The 18,659-nt window shown below is 33.1% G+C and overlaps 2 protein-coding genes across 9 annotated transcripts in view; one reads left to right on the forward strand and one right to left on the reverse strand.

Moving 5' to 3' along the window:
* Positions 1-2,820, forward strand: part of LOC117122510 (ubiquitin-like modifier-activating enzyme 6) — a 67,418-nt gene extending 64,598 nt beyond the window's left edge. Inside the window, exons 25-26 of the mRNA XM_033268098.1 lie at positions 439-533; positions 1,078-2,820. Coding sequence (XP_033123989.1) covers positions 439-533; positions 1,078-1,207 — 225 coding nt within the window. The 3' untranslated portion in view covers positions 1,208-2,820. The remainder of the gene's footprint in view (positions 1-438; positions 534-1,077) is intronic.
* Positions 2,474-18,659, reverse strand: part of LOC117122565 (signal-transducing adaptor protein 1-like) — a 48,114-nt gene continuing 31,928 nt past the window's right edge. For 2 of the 8 annotated variants that reach the window (XM_033268171.1, XM_033268173.1), the window contains 7 exons: positions 18,334-18,417; positions 17,210-17,247; positions 15,700-15,742; positions 14,830-14,928; positions 14,382-14,435; positions 10,717-10,955; positions 2,474-5,139 (listed from right to left, as the gene is read on the reverse strand). In XM_033268171.1, coding sequence (XP_033124062.1) covers positions 5,110-5,139; positions 10,717-10,955; positions 14,382-14,435; positions 14,830-14,928; positions 15,700-15,742; positions 17,210-17,247; positions 18,334-18,417 — 587 coding nt within the window. In that variant the 3' untranslated portion in view covers positions 2,474-5,109. Of the gene's footprint in view, positions 5,140-10,716; positions 10,956-14,346; positions 14,436-14,829; positions 14,929-15,699; positions 15,743-17,209; positions 17,248-18,333; positions 18,418-18,659 lie in introns of all 8 variants that reach the window. The other 6 variants (XM_033268174.1, XM_033268172.1, XM_033268175.1 and 3 more) reach the window with 6 other exon arrangements.

Below are 18,659 nucleotides of genomic sequence, written 5' to 3' on the forward strand. Positions count from 1 at the left end.
AGCGGTATCCGGATACCGCTAACAGTTAGCAAGCAAGGTGAGAGCGTTTCTATCATCAACCAATCAAATGTACGCGTTTACAATTTCCAGTTTCTTATTGGCCAGTGATTCGATCATCATATTGTTGGTATCCGGATCGGGATTTTCTCGCATGGACGCACGGCAGCTAACGGTTAGCAGGATCTGGCTCCTCATAATCGTTAGCTGCCGTGTGAGAACATAGCCATAATGTTTATAATGTGGTAGAGAGTAGTGGATTATGCTGTAATGATGAAAAATAATTTCATGAATATACATGTAGTAATAGTAAAGGAGGTAGTACATGGTCAGTGTAGTTGAATTGGGTGGTAGAGAAGCAGATTGTTATACAAATATTGTGTAGAATATTCTTTAAATGTTGGTAATATAATTTCTCAATCCATTGGTTACTTTTTCCAGAGCTTGTATAACCTAGACCTGTCGATGTTAGTCCATGGTGTGCGTATGGTGTACGTACCCATCATGCCTGGACATATGAAGAGACTACCACAAACGTAAGTCAACGTTGAGTTATATTAATTGTATATGAAAAAGACTAGTGCAAAAGTTTATGAAACTGTACAAATAAATAATATAAAGAATGTTAATTAATCATATGTTCACTTGTCTTTAGTTGTGAGAAAAATTAATAGTAGGATATTAACCCAGAACTCTGGGCTCAGAAGGTGTGCACTTAACCACCAAACCAGAGCTATTCCACCTATTCCCGACTGTAAAGGCCAGCCTGCGCAGTGAATATATCCTCTGCACAAAAATTAGGCCCTGATATTTGTCCGCACAAGTTCAGAAAATAAGGGCTGATTTCTATGCAGATTTTGCCAAAAATTAGGTTTTGACCTAATTTTCATAAATCACCAATGTATTATTCAGTAGTTGCGATTTTGCGCACCTGTTTTCCTAGCAATTTTCTGCACAAATTTGAACCAGTCTTTGAGGTATCATCTGTGCAACTTAAAAACACCTATTTTCCACTTTTCTAGCTTCATTTGATAACCATATAATTTAGCAGATTTAAAAATAATTAACTTTTTTACCCAGAATGCTCAGCTTATTAAAGCCTGCCAGTGGTGACGAGTATTTTGATCTTGTCGTTGGATTTGAACCACCAAATGAAGACGACGAAGAAGACTTAACAGCTCCTCCAGTCAGATACTATTTTGGCGTTTAACCTTTTTCTCCAACCACATAAAAGACAGGGAGTGCATTCCCAATGAAGGGAATTCAGCATTTAATTTTTGAGTTTTTTTTGTTTCTTTCAATCAAATGATAATAATGTTTACATTGTGCAATTTAAGAAGGGGAAATACAGGATGAAATATTCAAAATCCTTTTTAATCTAATCTGGCACAGATTGATATTTATGTACTGTAAACAGTTGATGAAATGATAAGTCTACATCAAACAAAGCTTCACATACGTACACAGTTAGCTTTTCATTTGTGCTGCCGTTGTGTATACTCATGTGGAAAGTTTAAATGTGATAAATATAGTAGTAATATACGACTGTCAAGGCTATTCGTTATTTTTAACCAGATGGTACTGCCTTGGCCATTGTGTCGGGAGAGGTGTTGGCATGTTCACCCATTAGTTAGCCTTACAATATCATGAATGCTCATGCAAATTAGTAGAAAACAACTCCTTTCCTGGTGTGCCATCCCATGAAATAAAACTGTTTTAAGCCTGCTACACGTTGAACCTTGGTCACCTAAAAATGTATGTAGAAAATAGTAGCAATAGTTCATGTGTACACCTGTCATTTCATAGTCTATATACAGTGACATAATAATATATGCACCACAATGTTTTAGTATCAGAAAATGGTTGCAATTAGAGCGTCCTGTACTGATCCAACTAACTTAACAACTCAGAGCCACTATATATTATATATTTCTGATCTATATAATAAGAATAATTATAGTTTTTTACTACTTTGATTTAATATAAATTTTGTGGAAACAAAATTTTTTTTGTCAGTGGTACATCTAAAAGGATAAAAGTGTAATGAAACCAGCAGTGGATTTGAGAACCTTACCACTGTGTTACATAGTTTTCTTGAGACAAAAATTACTGAAATATTTCAATGCAAAGTATTATGCAATTGATTTGGATTTTCTTTAGAATTTTATGGCTAAGGGTACTGAACAAATTTAAGTTTTAAATTTGAAGAGGATGAAAATAATCACGTACAAGTTATTCCAAAAATTGTCTATGAAGTTTGTTTTTGCTAATTTAGTTAAGATGAACATTTTTATATTTCTGTTGGCTTGTATTAAAATAATTCATGAATAATTCATGATTCTGTACCTGTTTTAAACAGGTATATAGCTCTTCAATCCATAATGTCTGTCAGGTAGCTTGAAGTTGATGTATACATGTTCCCACAAATAAAATTACAAAAATTGTTGGCCACAAATAAACATACTAGCTAAGCAGCTTTTGTTTTTGTCTTGTTTATTTGAAAATACAGTTGTATCACTTTCACTAATATCTATCTATATTGATTATTATATAATTTTATGTACCTACTACAACCATATAGCCTATGTACAAAATGGTGCTCTTGTATTGTTAAATTAAATGAAGAATTATACAGTAATTGCATTATACTTTAATTTTACAACTGGGTTTAAAACATTTGTAACTTGCATAAATTAAATTTTTAAACTTTAAATTATACACACATTCATCTACAATATAGGTTGTTACTTATTCAAAACCTATGACTGCTCCATAAAAAAATGTTTATAAACAATATTTACACTTAAGTATCTTGCTTACATTGATTAAAAATTATCAATAAGAACATTTTTCAGCTTAAAAATCAATTCCTCATAACAAGAAACAGCCTAAGATGAGAATAGCGCCCTCTGGGAAATAATACAAATTCCTTTTAAAACTTTATTGCATTTAGGCCTATATATTACAAATTTACATGACACAAACCATGACTGTAAAACATGAGCAAAACAGGAAGAGGAGAGGATATGGATAGTACTGGAATGCAAGAAGCAAGAGTAGTGGAACAACCGTGGGAATGATAATTGTTCCTGCGAGGGGTATGACAAGGAAACAGTAACAATATGCATTTTTGATTCATTAACAAAAATTCACATATCCGGAACTTCCTCTTTTACATTATTTTATTTATCAATTTACAGCACCATTTTTTTGATTGTTGAATATGTAATCAACCATACTCAACGATCAACTCTTTCTGGGAAGTATTCCAAGTTGTGCATTTTAATTCAAAAAGAGCAATTTCATTTTAAAGCATACACATCCAAACAGGTGCCAATTTATGCACCGTAAAGTGTTTTGGCCAAAGGATCAAGCAACATGATTGTACTTCACTTGACTCCAAAGCCTTGCTACTGTAAATCATTCCTCGTATATTATTTAATATAATATAATATGCTTTCAAGATTAAATTTAAAATGATATTTAAAAAAAAATAATATTCTCATGAATCTTAAATTGATTATTATTACCATCCTGTTTGTTTGAATTTTAAATGCTATTTTTAGTGCAGGATGCTCAATGGCTTACTTTCGCATTTAACTACTCCCCCCAGGGCACATATGTAAGTGCACAGAAACTTATATTTTGTTATTTAAAAAAAATTAATTGAATAATTGAAACTTCCCATGGAATAGACTCGCAACAAAGAAAGAAAGAATGAGAACACCATTTTCCAAAGACTAAAATATATGAGATAGTCTTGCGAGCTAACGTACAAGATTCAATATTTACTATATTTACAAAGGAATATTGCTTGGCAATGTGTTCTCGGTCATTTTAGATGACAGGAGAAATCATTTCATTGTTCATTTCCTATCACACTTTTAACATCCTCCTTTGAATTATATCAATTAAAATCGAATTAAAATATAACCATCACAGTTCAAATTAATATCCCTTGTCACTCTCCTACATATACACACACTCAACAGTTCTATATACATTAGTCTTACAGACATTTTCACTATATTTGTACTGCTATTAGGTTAACTAATATGCTCCTAGTAAGGCTTGACACTGGGGCCGTGGCATAGTCAGCAGGGGGAGGGAAAATCAAGCCTCTATTGGCCACTACTTGCCAAACTAAAAGCAATTTTTATAATACATTCTAATAGATCACAGAACAGCTTAAAAAATTGCCCATTGTCTCTGAGTTCCACAAGGATTAGCCACCTGCACACACACACACCCCCCCCCCAAAAAAACCAAAAAAAAAAAACAAAAAAAAACCCCAATAAATCTTCGTCTTTGGACCCTGTCTACCCATTGGCCTCTGCTGGGAATCATCAGATACCCTGTTAGGCAGCTTTGCTCCAGCCACCAGTACTAGGTTACATACTATTGAATGGTAAATTGCCTTATTTTTTTTCAATGTCACTTAGAATAAATAACTAAATTCTACTGTTATATTGAAGATTTGGCAATTTCATGAACAAGAGTTGCAGATATTGACAGATGTTAAATGTTTTGTGGCTTACATTGTCAAGATATACCCTGTAAAGGATCCATTGAGTAATCTCCTAATTAACGAAAGCCACAAACTGCAGAATATCTTAACTACAATCTTACACACTCGTTCCTTAATAAGGAAATATAAAATTCACCTGTTTTGTAATGTGACATAGCAACTGTAGCCTTGACAACACCAAACCTCAATCCCTGATAACCATGGCAACATCAATTCATGATCTATAACCATGGCAACATCAATTCTTAAATCTATAACATTATCATCATGCTTTAACCATATATCAACCTTAAATCTGTTGTTGCATCATAGCTGTCTCCACATCAATTTTCATAACAAAAAGTGTTACTGTACTGATATAATGAAAAAAAACTTTAGCAATCAATTAACACTGTATAATGAAGGGGTAGTTTCACTAATGACTTCTCACAAGAAAGTGCTTGACACATTTTAAATTGATTTCAATGTTTTAAATTGACTTGATGCTGAAATAGAAATCCCAATGAACTTTAACCTCTGACCAAGGATAATCACTATCCAGATTATTCATCATTTTCTTCATGAGCTTTTGATGTTAAACTTCTTTAGGATTTGAGAGAGCTCGGTGTCACCATCTGAAACAAAATTAATAAAGCAATTTTCAATATGATAATTTGTTGTAATTACTTTACATTATGTCTTATTAATATTAATAACCATGAGATAAGCCTTAAAAGCATTAATGCTTCATTGTTAATAACAAATATGGAGGATTGTAGTAATAATGTACACCTGATAACTCGCACGCATAATTGGCGAATCTCACTCATGAGTCTCAATTTTTTACGTCTCACGCCTACATAAAATGCATAGGCCGATTATACCCTAAAATTCATAAAAATTATGTAAATTCTTCATTAAAATGTGAATACAGGCCATATAAATTTATTAACGAAGCTTTACCGACCGACGACTGTAATCAGTAGCAGTTCAATCTCTACAATTAAAAAAAAAAATAGAGGGAGCTCTATTTTGTGACTTTTACATAATTAATTTACGTAATTGTAAGTTTTTAGAAATTAAAAGTTTTTGTCTCATGCATCAGATGCCAGCAAAGTTGGCAGGTATATTAAAAAATACCCAAAACAACACCAGCCTGAAGTTTATCATACCTTCTCTTCTCATCATGCCAAATGCCCTAGTTGAGACAGAAGGCTCAGATTCATTTTCGGATGGAACATGCATTGTCCAGTTGCGAACTGTTTTTGATATGAAATTTTCCTACTTGAATTATCACTGACTTGATGGACATTCAAAGAAATTTAAAATACTATAGTTTGTGTGGGGGGTTAGGTATGCAAAATTTGGTGCATGATTTTTCTCAGTGGATTTCGGATCTATGAGTGGTCCAGATTGATATTCCAGTTTGTTACCCTTGGGTCATTAGAGAAATCCAAGATGGCTGCCAAAATGTTCACCAAATATTAATATATTGCCCGTAAGTCCTATTATATTTTACATAGGACATTAATTTGTGTGTCTGTACTACAGTTTAAAAAGTCAAAAACACATTGCCACCACTAAAAGTAAGATTTCCCACTGGCAAATAAATGTTGCCCAGTGGAATAATAACCTGTAGATCCAAAATCGACTGAGAAAATCATGCACCAAAATTTCCCGCTTCGCCCAAAAATTTCCATTTTCCACCTGGTCTACTACAATCCTCCACATTTTCATCAGATTAGTATGTATGGCTCACTCATTTTACTTTAACATTGTCGTCAAGACATTTTCATTGCTAACTACAGTGTATGTGGATAATCATGTCATATGTGTACCACTACAAATAAATGTCATCTACAGGTATGCAATTATTTTTTCTATGCTCTAAATTTTCATATTTGCTAGCGGTTCAAGCTAGTATGCCATATTATGTTAGTTTTCTACTTGTTGATTGTGCATTTATAAACCATCAAACTACAAATGTTGCAAATATAATATACATGTGATCTGAAAATCAAATTTGTTGGGTCAATATGATACATAGAATATGATATATACATATTAGATCTGTTGTATACATAAATGTACATTTAAAATAAAATATGTCCTTGTGTTTTGAAATATTTAAACCCAGGACCAAATGCAAGGTTGTTTACTACTAAGCTACAGTTATACTGCAGTATGATATACGTACCATGCACATATTTTTATTAGTGCACTGTATATTTTGACCATAAATCAGATGAGATAAAATGAAATATTCATGCATTGATAGATGCATAATAGTATTATGCAAATAAAATTTAAGCCCAACATATACCCATCTGTTAGTGTAAATAGATAGTTAGACCAATTAGTAGTTAGATCAAATTTTCCAAGATTCTATATCATTTTAGAAAACTCTATTTCATTCAAATTCATTTATAAAACATGCTAGGGGTCTTCTCTAGGTTGTTTCATGATTCTCTATAAAATAGATTGGTAAGCAAAAGCTGTATTCGAATGACATAATTAGCTTGGGGTCTCCCATATACTTAGTTTGATTGTGGCCAAATAAAGCCTCTAACAGTTTCAAGAACAACTTTATCATTTATATTATGTTTTCTCCAGTTGTTAATATATATATATATATATATATATATATATATATATATATATACATATACATATACATAGGGGCGTAGCGGAATGGGTATTAAGGTATTAGCCTAATACCCTAAAAATTTCAAAAATATGTTTTTATGATCTCCCTGTTTCTACAGAATAACAAAAACATCGACATTTAGTAATGTTATGCAGATTTTACATTATAATTGACCTAGTTGGCGTTCCATAGAAAGGGTATTAAGAATGACGTTTCTAATACTATACAGCCTATCTTCACAATGATAACGATCAAACCAAGAAGGACGCACATCTCCGCTCTCGAACATAGCACGTGCGTACAGTCCTTTGATCTTTACTGTGGCATCGACAATCCGATACTAGTTGCGAGTACAGCCGTCAATTATTAGTCTATGCGTGCCATTCGTTTTATGGTGTTAGTTTTTATTTTATTAGTTTTGGGTACTTCGCAATGTCTGTTACATCTGATTTTTTTTTACCGCGAACTTGTTAAATGCTTCTATAAACTGCAATTTGATTTGTGAAAATTGACCAAGGAAATGAAAAGTTATAACAATTTAAAATTTACAAATTTTATAAAATTTCATGTTCTTATGTAACATTAATCTGTCATTTTGACAATGTTAGCATAAGGTGCCGAAAACGAACATTTAAGTATATACAGAACATTTATTAATTTTTTCTGCGAAGTGAGTTTCATGAACGACAATTCACCACAATTAAAATTAATGTTGAAATGAAGAATATATTTCAATCTAATGTTAGTGCAAAATATCATTAGGCCTTTGTAATCACCGCACGACGCTTGATTATCATGGCAACTAACACGCGCATGGGTAAATCGTCACGTACGCTGACGGTTTATGGTCTGGTTGCTATGGTTTTTGTGACGTTCAGCGTGTAGGGACGCACGTGCGCATAGAATGTCGATGCCAGAGTTATAACCTTTGATGTCTCGAGATGTGCGTCCTTCTGTTTAATTGCCTTGATCAAACTGTCAAATACCATGTGTACCGAGGAGGATAGTGTATTCACTAGTGCTAGGAGTATGATAGGTCAATGGTGTCAAAATCCAAACCCGGACCGGTTGTACCATGGATTTCTATTGTATAAAATTCATTATAAAATTAATCAGATTTCAATTGATGATAGGGGCCTATATTGGCAGGCTAAGGGCCTAGTTAGACCAGGGGCCGGCTAGTTAGGTCAGGGCCAAGTTATAGGCCAGTGTGCCAAGTTAGGCCAGGGGCCTAGTTAGGCTAGGGGCCAGGCCTATAAGTTAGGCCTAGGCACGCAAAGAATAGGCTAGTTTCTATTGTTTTTTTCGACTTTTATTAGATAAATAAGCTCTACAGTGGCGGATCCTGTTTGCTGGATGGGAGAGGATGTGGTGTGCCAAGACTATATGCAGCAGTCAAATAAGTCAATACCCACGAGTGTGCCATGAATCATTTAGCTAAGATACATAAATCGGGGGAACCTTAACGTTAGCTTGGAAACATGCGCATCTGCCCCTGTTCTGTGTTGGTAGGGGATGCTACTACTAGTGAAAACTACCTTACTGGGGGTGCAAAGCCTCAGAACCCTACCCCTTCCTCCGGCCCCGGTAACAACACCTCTTAATTTCTTCTCCGGTACGCAAATATATATATATATATTTATTTTTTCATTTATTATTATTCTTTTTCTTAAATAAAATAGCTTATGCTTTGGCAAACAATAGCTGCATTATTGCATGAAGCACTTCTACACAAACCATTCCAAATGTTCCAATCAATGTTTCATAGCAACAGAACCATACTTAGGGCTGAAACATAGCATTGACAGGCTTTGAATGCTATTTTTCAGCCCTAACAAGTTGGTACAGTAGTATATCTGGAATGCTGTGCTTGTGGGAAAATGAGCCCATCCAGGTGGAATCTGGAATGCTTTATTTATTTTGTATAGGTATAGGCGGGTGGTTTGAAATTTGCCAATATTTCTTTAAGTGAGGAAGACCAGAGCTCTAACGTTCAACTAAATAAGAAACGTTTCATTATGCACAGCTACACCACCTCACCCTACATTCCACCATTGGTTAAGATTAATACTTGTCCTAGGTAATATCCATTTAAGAAAAACAAACATATATTATAAGCAGAGATTGGAGGTCAACTTTCATAGTTGCACTATGTGTTATCTTTAATGTATGTGACAGACATTTACATAAAATGTGTTACTGTAGTCATCAAGATACCATTCTACTAAATATATTTTTCAATAATTATAATATTTCATCTGAAAAAGGTATTTGATTTATCAGTTTTTTCTATTAAAGATTCTATTATTATTTCAGTAGTGAGTACTGTAAATCTAGTGATTAAAATCAATTTAAGGTTTTGTTATAAATTTGGGGGTTTTTTCAATACATATTTTCATTTTTATGTTTTGGTTGAGCCTCCTTCTTCCCCGCACCATTTTTTAAGTATGTATACAGCAACATGCATCAGAATTAATCATCAGTTTTTTGTCTTATTTGTGTTTTCCTGTTAATACTTTGCAAAGGAATCACAAATTATTGCATCCTATCTAAACGACCTTTTCCGACTTCATCAGCACCCACAAAAATTTGTAAGGTTATCATTTCAAGCAAGAGATTATACATTCTTTGGTTAAAATTATTATTTTTTGTCTCAAAATGCAATATTGTTAGTTAAAAAAAATAATAATACAATAAATATCAAAAATATAAATAACAAAAAAAAAAATGGTAATAAAAAAATTACAGTATAATAAATAACAATAATAATCTACTTCGATGTGATAATCTACTTAATAAAACTACGCTTTACTTCATATTCCAATAGTAATAATAAACAAACAAAAGTAATATGGTAATACAAAAATAATATAATAAATAACAAGAAAATACAAATAACAAAAACAACATAGTAATAAAATAATAGTATAATAAATAACTATAATAATCTACTTCAGTGTGATGATATACTTAATAAAGCTACGCTTTACTTCATATTCCAATAGTAATAATAAGCAATAATAATTACAATAAAAATGATAATAAGTACTTATCGTAATAGAAACTAACAGCATTAGCACATTGCATGCTTTGTTTTTAAATTATTTTGCATTTGTTAGTTGTTAAAAGCAAAATTTTGAATCGCTGTTAGGTGTTAAGGGGAAGCGAAACCAACTTGATGGCAATTCATAACAAGTGAACAATTTCCAATCCTGTTCCAAGAGTGATCATCATTGAAAAACAATCTTGGAAAGAATAATTTAAAGCTTGGTTTCCACATAATCGCTACACGCTATTGCCGACAGCTTTCAGTAATGCTGATTGGTCGGTTGAATCAGGGAGTCTTACCAATTACGTCAGAGACTACTACAAAGTACGATTGAACTGAAAACACTGCGATTTTAAGGAAACCAGGCTATAATTATTAAAATACATTTGTAGAGATTTACGCATGAATTTGCCCTCAAACTTGGTCAGCTGAAAAGATTTGCTAAAGCTCTGCCAGAAATTCACTTTTCTTTGACTGCAATTCATGAGCCATAGCAAATTATCCAATCCAACTCACTTCCAGATAGTTATCATCAGTCGTATTAGCGGGTGGCGTTGGGGGCGCACCCACGTTGTTAACAGTTGCTCTTCCCTGAGTGTCAGATATTGAGATACGACTAAAGTCATGCATTGTATCAACGGTAGTGCATGGCGCCTGGCCTCCGTGCCATGAATTGAAATGTGACAAACCTGTCCTTAGGGTTTGATGATGTGAGGTTGCGGGCCGCGTGGCACTCCGCGTCAAGCTTGTCATCACTATACGCAAGAAACATGAACACATAATTGATTTAAAACTCATGCTGTTCAATGGTAAATATAAAAAATAAGCTGGTACGAAAAAGGAACCTAAAGTAAATGAGGTCACTTAAGACCAAGGGCTTAGCCAGTGAGCCATCCGGCCGTCTTTTGGGCGGCCAAAAATTATTTAGGATGGCCACTTTAACTGTGACGGCTTGGCCTACTCAGCTCGGCCTAGCCTAGTTGGGCCTGGTCTACTTTAGCAAATTCTTTATATTCTTCAAATTTATCGAATGTTGGATTAAACTAAAGCATATTTTGGAATGCCTATTTCGTTTTTCTGGCTAAACCCCTGCTTAAGACGGTAGTCATGGAGTATACCTTGAGCAAGGTGGTGTATTTTTAGTCAAGGATAAAGTCCCTCCAGAAACTTTGTGCAATTGGCAGAAGAAAAAAAAAATGGTCATTATCATAAATTGTTATGAAAAAGGTCAACTTACATGTGCAGCTATATTCATCATGCAAAGAGGTGCAATGATGTAAACTGAATTTAAGTACCACTTCAAACTAATTACTTATTAATACTATTCAATAATATGTAAGAAAATATAATACTTAAATCAAAACTTTATGTATTAAAGATGGCTAAATATGATGAAACAATCATATTGTCAGCTACTTATTAAATGAAATGAAAAAAATTGAAAAGCCTAAAACAAAACTGTAATATACCACATTTATTCGAATAATGCCCTGTTTTGAATAAACGCATCCTTCAAATAAATGCCCTGTCTCTTATACACATCTATCTACTTCAGTGTGATGATATACTTAATAAAGCTACGCTTTACTTCATATTCCAATAGTAATAATAAGCAATAATAATTAAGTGTTGCTGTTAGAAATCAGCGCAGGAGCAGACAACCCCACCAGGTACCCATTTATAAAGTGCCTTGCTCAAGGACACAAGCAAAATGTACAGCAAGAGATTGAAACTGCGACCTCCAGGTTGGGAAACCAAACCGTTCCTGCTGCACAAAACCGCCTCCATGCGCCAAACAGCCTCAGACAATAACACATTATTTATGTGTAGTTCCACATTTACAGTGAAATTACAGGGGCATTCATTTGAATATATACATATCAGTTTTACACCAAAAAAAATTTCCTCCTCGAATAAACGTCTCTCTCCCACCCCCCCAAAAAAACCCCTTCTCAACAATAAACATCCGGGGAAGGGGGGGACACGTTTTTTTTCAAATAAATATGGTAATTCAATGCAATTATGTAACTGTATGAAACTATTTGACACTTTACTTCCAACCATGCCAGACCCAGTTGCAGGGGTGGCAAAGAGCTGCTTTTTCTAATGAGTTTGAAATCATTTAGAAATTAAAATAGCTAAAACTCTACATACTCCTAGAAGCATCTCTCTGGCCTCTACAACAGGTAAAGAGACCTCTGTACCCTCCATCCTTGATTGGCATTCTGGGTCCACTCCTAAGATAAATTTTTTTTTTAATCATTCTATTTTTCTATCATGATGTGCTTGTTAAAGCCCAACATGGTTTTTGTTGGCGTGATAGGTCTGCGTCGGAAATGTTGCATTCTCACAACAACCTTAAGACTGCACCCGACAATAAATGCGCTCAGAATACGACAGTGTCTGAGTTAGCTTTAATACGTCTTGCATGTTTTATTTTGTCAAAATAAATAAAAATGAAATAGGTGTTAAATATGATTATAGAAGTTAATGTAATATTAGTAAACAAGTACTCTATGTGTTGACGTTAGAAATTAATGTTACAGAGCTGACATTCCGGCTCAAATCAGCCAGAGATTAAAAAAATTTAGGTTCCACACCCCATCTTTCATTTCGGCAATGGCTCCTTTTACTTTGTACGGTTTTTATGGAGCTATTATCTTCTGGAACTTCATAGATAAAAAGTTGTAAATTGCTACATAGACTGATATTTGGCCACTCTTCCAATTAATACTATTCAAATTTGGGTAGCATATTTCATTAGAATGTCATGTGCCCCCAAATATCCCCCGAACCATTATGCGATATTAGATTTTTACTATTTCAAAGGGCCATGTCTTATCATTCTTTTAAGTAAGGGAGTTAATATTAAACAGGTGATGAATATGCTAATACTACTAGATATAGCTTTAAAAAAAAACGGTACAAAGTTAAAGGAGCCATTACCAAAAAGGGGATGTGGTACCTAAATTTCAAAAGGTCATAAAAACTGCTTGGAAATTGAAGCTGAAATTTCAGATTCTTTCTTTTGAGATATCAAGGTATTTTAAGATTTTTTTAAAGAAAAATCCAATGTGGTCACAGGGGCATGGTGGTTGATTTCAGTCGGAATGACTCCTAAGAGAATGGCTGAAAAAAAAAAAAAGAATCATTGTAGAGTGAACCATAAAAATATAAACACCTGTGGGAATCGAACCAGTAACCTAGAATACCACTCCAAGCTGAGCTAAACTAGTGTTGTTTGTCAATGTTTGTTCCCCGTGCATTACTCCCTTTGCTTCTGCATATTACAGCTTATAGATCATTTGCATCAAAGTCACACACTTCTCTCATTATTCTATGCGATCCGCCATCTTGTAGGTTAACAATACCATAAATATAAATAAGCTGTTTAAGAAATTATCGTTAACATGGGTTTCAACAGGCCGCTGTTGACTGTTCACATCATTATGAATGTGATGATAGTAAAACACTGATTTAATAATTACTGTCCTTCCATAGTTAATAGACAAGATAAAGGGGCTTTGAATTGATAAGATAACAATAAAGTTAGATTTAGACTTAACTCTTTATTTATTTTCTCCGTTAGTAAGAGTCTGACCTAAAGGATATGGTTCTCATTGTAGCAACCATTATGAGACGCAATTTTTTTTTTTGGCTAGTAGCATACTGCAATCCAGTAACAGTATACACTTACCCTGGCATAATTAATCATCTATTTTCTTTCCTTTCTATAATGATGTGCACACCCAATAACAGTGCAATTATATCCCAATTTGAGCGCTTTGAGACTGCGGTGTTCATAAATGTATAAATCTAACATTACATTTTACGGACTGGTACCTAGATAGGCCTAGGCTTGCTGTACAACAAACATACATTACGAATCTAGTGGCACACACTAAATAATTCATGGTTTTCCAAAATATACTGTACATTTATTTGTAGCATTGGGAAGACAAATACTATTCCCACTTTCTATTCTTTAATTAACCTACAAAGATGGCGAACCAAAAAATGGATTATGAGAAGTATGATGCGACATGCAAACAATCTATACAAAGTGATTTTTGTGAGTTTGATATATTTGGTGGTGTAGTTTTTTTGAATTAATTTATGGTGCTCAAATGGTAACCAAAATCTCACAGTGGTGACTTCAATCAATCAATCTGTCTACATACTATTCGGTTTATTCGCTGGTTCTGATTGCCGGCGACCTCTGGGTGGAGGAACCTCTGTGATGTAAATACATTAAGATCATAAAAAGAAAACATAAACAAATAGAAAAATGTAAATAAGAGTATAATGACCTGAAAGATATACTGCCTGCCACCCAAAAATTCAGAAATAACATCAAAAACTAAAAACCAGGTTTGAACCACTAATTCAAAAGAAACACACAAGTTATAAATTTTGAAAAAGTCAATAATAGATTTACTGCCAAAAATTTAATTTTCAGTTAAATTCAGTAATTAATTTTTTTTCAAGTTTTTTTGGGAAAAAAGTGATATAATTGAAAAGAAGATGGGTCAATCTTTGATCTGAATCAGATATAATCAATGGATAGTATAGATAGTAAACAGATAGTTGAGTTAATTATCATGAAGAATTGATTAGGTTCTTCTTTACCTGGTCTTCGCACGGGTCCTGTTGTTGATACTGTTTGTCTTCTGGTTGGTGTTGGCGGTGGTGGATGATTTGGAACATCATCAAATGGAAGCTGTGCTTCTATGGAAACATTTCAAAAAGAGCAAGTTACCATTCTGTTTTGATCATTTTCACTAACTTTATCATCATCAACATCATCTTCATCCCCATCACTATCATCAAACTTTACAGCCATATATGACCACAAAATCAACTGCATAGGCAAAGACAAAAGCAAAATTCATATGGGTTCGAACCACAATCTCTACATCGACAGCCCAAACCCTCCATTGTGCCACCATTCCCACAACCTTGTTTAAAAAAACCATGCATGATTAACACTAGTATATTATTATTATTACTATTATTAACCAATATTTGGCCTAAAATATAAATTTCTGTCGATCTGAAATTGATGAAAAAAATGCTGTCATTATTTCTAGGATTTCAGGTCGCATACATGGGCAAACCTTTATAATAATCCTAATAGAAGGATCTGTGCTTTTACAGGGGCGGATTTAGGGGGGGGGAGCCGGCCTGGCCCCGGCCCCCCCATTTTTGGAGGTAAAAAAAGAAAAAAGAAAGAAAAAATGAAAGAAAAAGAAAAAAAATGATAGCCCACAACGCCTCAAATGTTATTTCCGGCGTCTAGACCCCCTAGGACATTGTTGTCTCGATCGGCCCAAATTTCAGCCCCCCCTTTTGGACATCTCTGGATCCGCCACTGTTTTATCATACTTCACCAAACTGATCACTAACACTTTTGCTGTCAACTGTAACATGATGTCATCACATATTCCTTTTTCCTCACATTATACCACAGTGCATCTATAATAAGATTTACTGACTCACCTGGAACGTTGTAGTAGCCTACATGTTGCGGAATTCCTCGAATCTAAGCATTAAACAAAAAAGTATATAATTGTAAAAAGACCATGGCCCATATACACAGAATTATGCAGACAAATTACATAAGAAAAAAAAAAAACAGAGATACGGGGGAAAACCACTGAAGGGCTTGTAAAGAAATTTTTGGCAATACCATCAGGAAATGATACCATCCGGAAATGACATATTAATATCTTCCATTCAATACCAAGGAATAGCAGATGGCAAGTATGCTGTGTAAAGCTCTATATAACAAATCCCATTACAAGCTGGATGGAGGGGTATATTTTTATTACGAGAATAATAATAATATGTAGGACTTATAGCTCTATAAGAGAAAAATCCTTAAAATGATATGAACCCAGTATCTTAGCCTGGGGAATTTACCATCCTCTCCCACATGCACTTTATAAATAATTAACATTTAGTGTCTGACATAAAATTGTGGAATATGAGTCTGTTTTCTGGCTTTGTTTTCTTTGCACCTACAATCAGCATTTAAATAATTCTTTACCATTCACCAAAAAAAAAAAATTACATTATCTTTGTAGAATATACATCCATGAAGAGCTCTAATTCTGAACATAAATACAGAATAATGTTTAGAAACAAATGTAGCTTGAAGTAAGTGTTTTTTTAAAACATTATATGGAGGGAGGGAGACCATCTTTAATTCAGTTTACTTTTTTGGAATCCCTTTTCAGCGCCGTTTTTCCAATTGTAATTTTTGTTTTGTTTGTTAAGCTTGTTTTATTAGAGAAAATAAAATAAAATAAAATGTTATTTATCTATTAATTTCATTAGTAACATTTTCTTATTCTGAATATTAAGCATGTATGTAGTGGAATAATAAGTAAAATTCTTTTAATTCTCCCCTTTGACATAGTGACAAATTTTATATATATATATATTTTTAAGTTTGATGAGTAATTGTTAATTAACTAGTCATTTTTATGACCATTTTTTTTTATTGCATTACACAATTCTCAGAAATTTATAAATGCACTTTTCTTAAAATGCATTTTTTGCAGAATTTGTTACTAGTTAAAAAGGTGTGACTTCTTGTAGTTAATACACTTAAAATACTACTTTAGTCCAAAGCAGGAAACTCCTCCCTACGTTCATATGGCTAAGATTCAAAACTGTGATTACATTATAATATGTGTAATCATTTTGTTATTGGTATGTTTTTCTTTCTTGAAAACAATCAACTATTACCTAGTTTTTTATTGTAAATTCTTTGTATGGTTTGAATTTAATAAAAAATAATGTTATAAAAATTTGTTTAAATAGTGATTTCAAAACAGAAATTTGAACTTACGACATTTAGAAATTCTGATTGGTGCCCAGCCATGCTTTCTTGCAAACAATCAACTATTACCTAGCTTTTTATTGTAAATTCTTTGTAAGGTTTGAATTTAATAAAAAATAATGTTATAAAAATAGTGATTTCAAAACAGAAATTTGAACTTACGACATTTGGAAATTCTGACTGGTGCCCAGCGATGCTGCCTTTAAGACAAACACAAAATAATGATCATTAGTACAGTATTTCTATAAGAATACTTTTTCCAATTGTTTTATAAGACTATTAAATATTGAATAAATAATATTTTATTAATAAATAAACAATAATTAACATTTGAATGACAGACACACAATAGTATAATCATGTAGTACACCACATAAACAGTTCTGAGGAACTGATGTGTTGGGAGTGTCTTGAGGTTATTCATCATCAGGATAGAGGGTTGAAAAGGAAAAGACCAAGAATAAAGAAGAGAATGGAAGATATGTAGGGAATAAAGATGATAGATAATCTAAAAGGTAAAGAGAAGAGGAGAACAGAAGACAGATGTTAGTGGAGAGGTTGGCAGTTGAGGACCTACCTGAAGGAGTTATAATAAATGAATATATAATAATAAAACCAGAAAAAGCATAAGAATTAATTCTAATTTTTAATAATGGATTGCACTGTTACAAAGATTCAAGCATAATTTCTATACCTATTGGTTTGATTTAGGTAATATACTTAGATTTAATTCAATACCTAATTCAGAAACTGTTTAAATTAAATTGCAATAAGCAAAACCCAAAATACTTACTTCATTTCTATCTATCTGAACTATAAAGCAAAACATTTTTATAGTAGTATTCTGTAGAGATTGTTTTTATCAAAATTGGGAGAATTTTTTTAGTTGCTATAATGTGATCAAGGATGTTAAGATTTTAAAAATGCAAATCTGAAAGTAGAGAAGTAATCTACCAGGAAAGTGAGAGCATTAAGTTATGATAAATCACATCCTATGGGGTAGCTATCCACAAAGGCAGAACTTTAGCAGAAAAATATACAAATTGGAATTTTTTTTAACCTAAAAGAAAGCTACAGTGAGTGAAAAATGCAAAAATGAAATGCAGAAAGAAAAAAATCATTTTTATTCTGCTAAATCTTTGTAAATTATTAAATAAAATTATTAAATAGCATTATATTGCAATTTAACATTATGTTTCATTCATAAAGATAGTTTAAACAATGCACTTATAGTGCAAGTGTTTTTCAACACTGAGACAAATCTCTGGTATTTTTAACATGTTTACCTTGATGTATCATTGGGGGTAGGTAATCGTCCGGGGATGAGTCCAGGGGACTCCGCTCTCCATTCTCAGGATCCTTTGGATAAGCTATGTTAGAAAATAGAGCAAAAAAGCAAAACTTTTTAATCACTTTTAAATCAAAGCATTTTTTTTTTTTGGTATGTTTGCGAACTTTTTCTTCTGCAAGAATAATGTGCCATGTGTTTCTGCATTAACCATTACGGTTTGTTAGTACCAAATGCATGCAAAACATCAACTGTCCCCATAATCAAATGTTACTGTGTCACTAACTTAAATGGATTCAAACTGCAAAAAGAAGCATTATTCAC

The sequence above is a fragment of the Anneissia japonica genome, unplaced genomic scaffold, assembly GCF_011630105.1.
Source record: "Anneissia japonica isolate Jap-2015-1 unplaced genomic scaffold, ASM1163010v1 scaffold1889_len2455224_cov183, whole genome shotgun sequence".
NCBI classification, from domain to species: Eukaryota; Metazoa; Echinodermata; class Crinoidea; order Comatulida; family Comatulidae; genus Anneissia; species Anneissia japonica.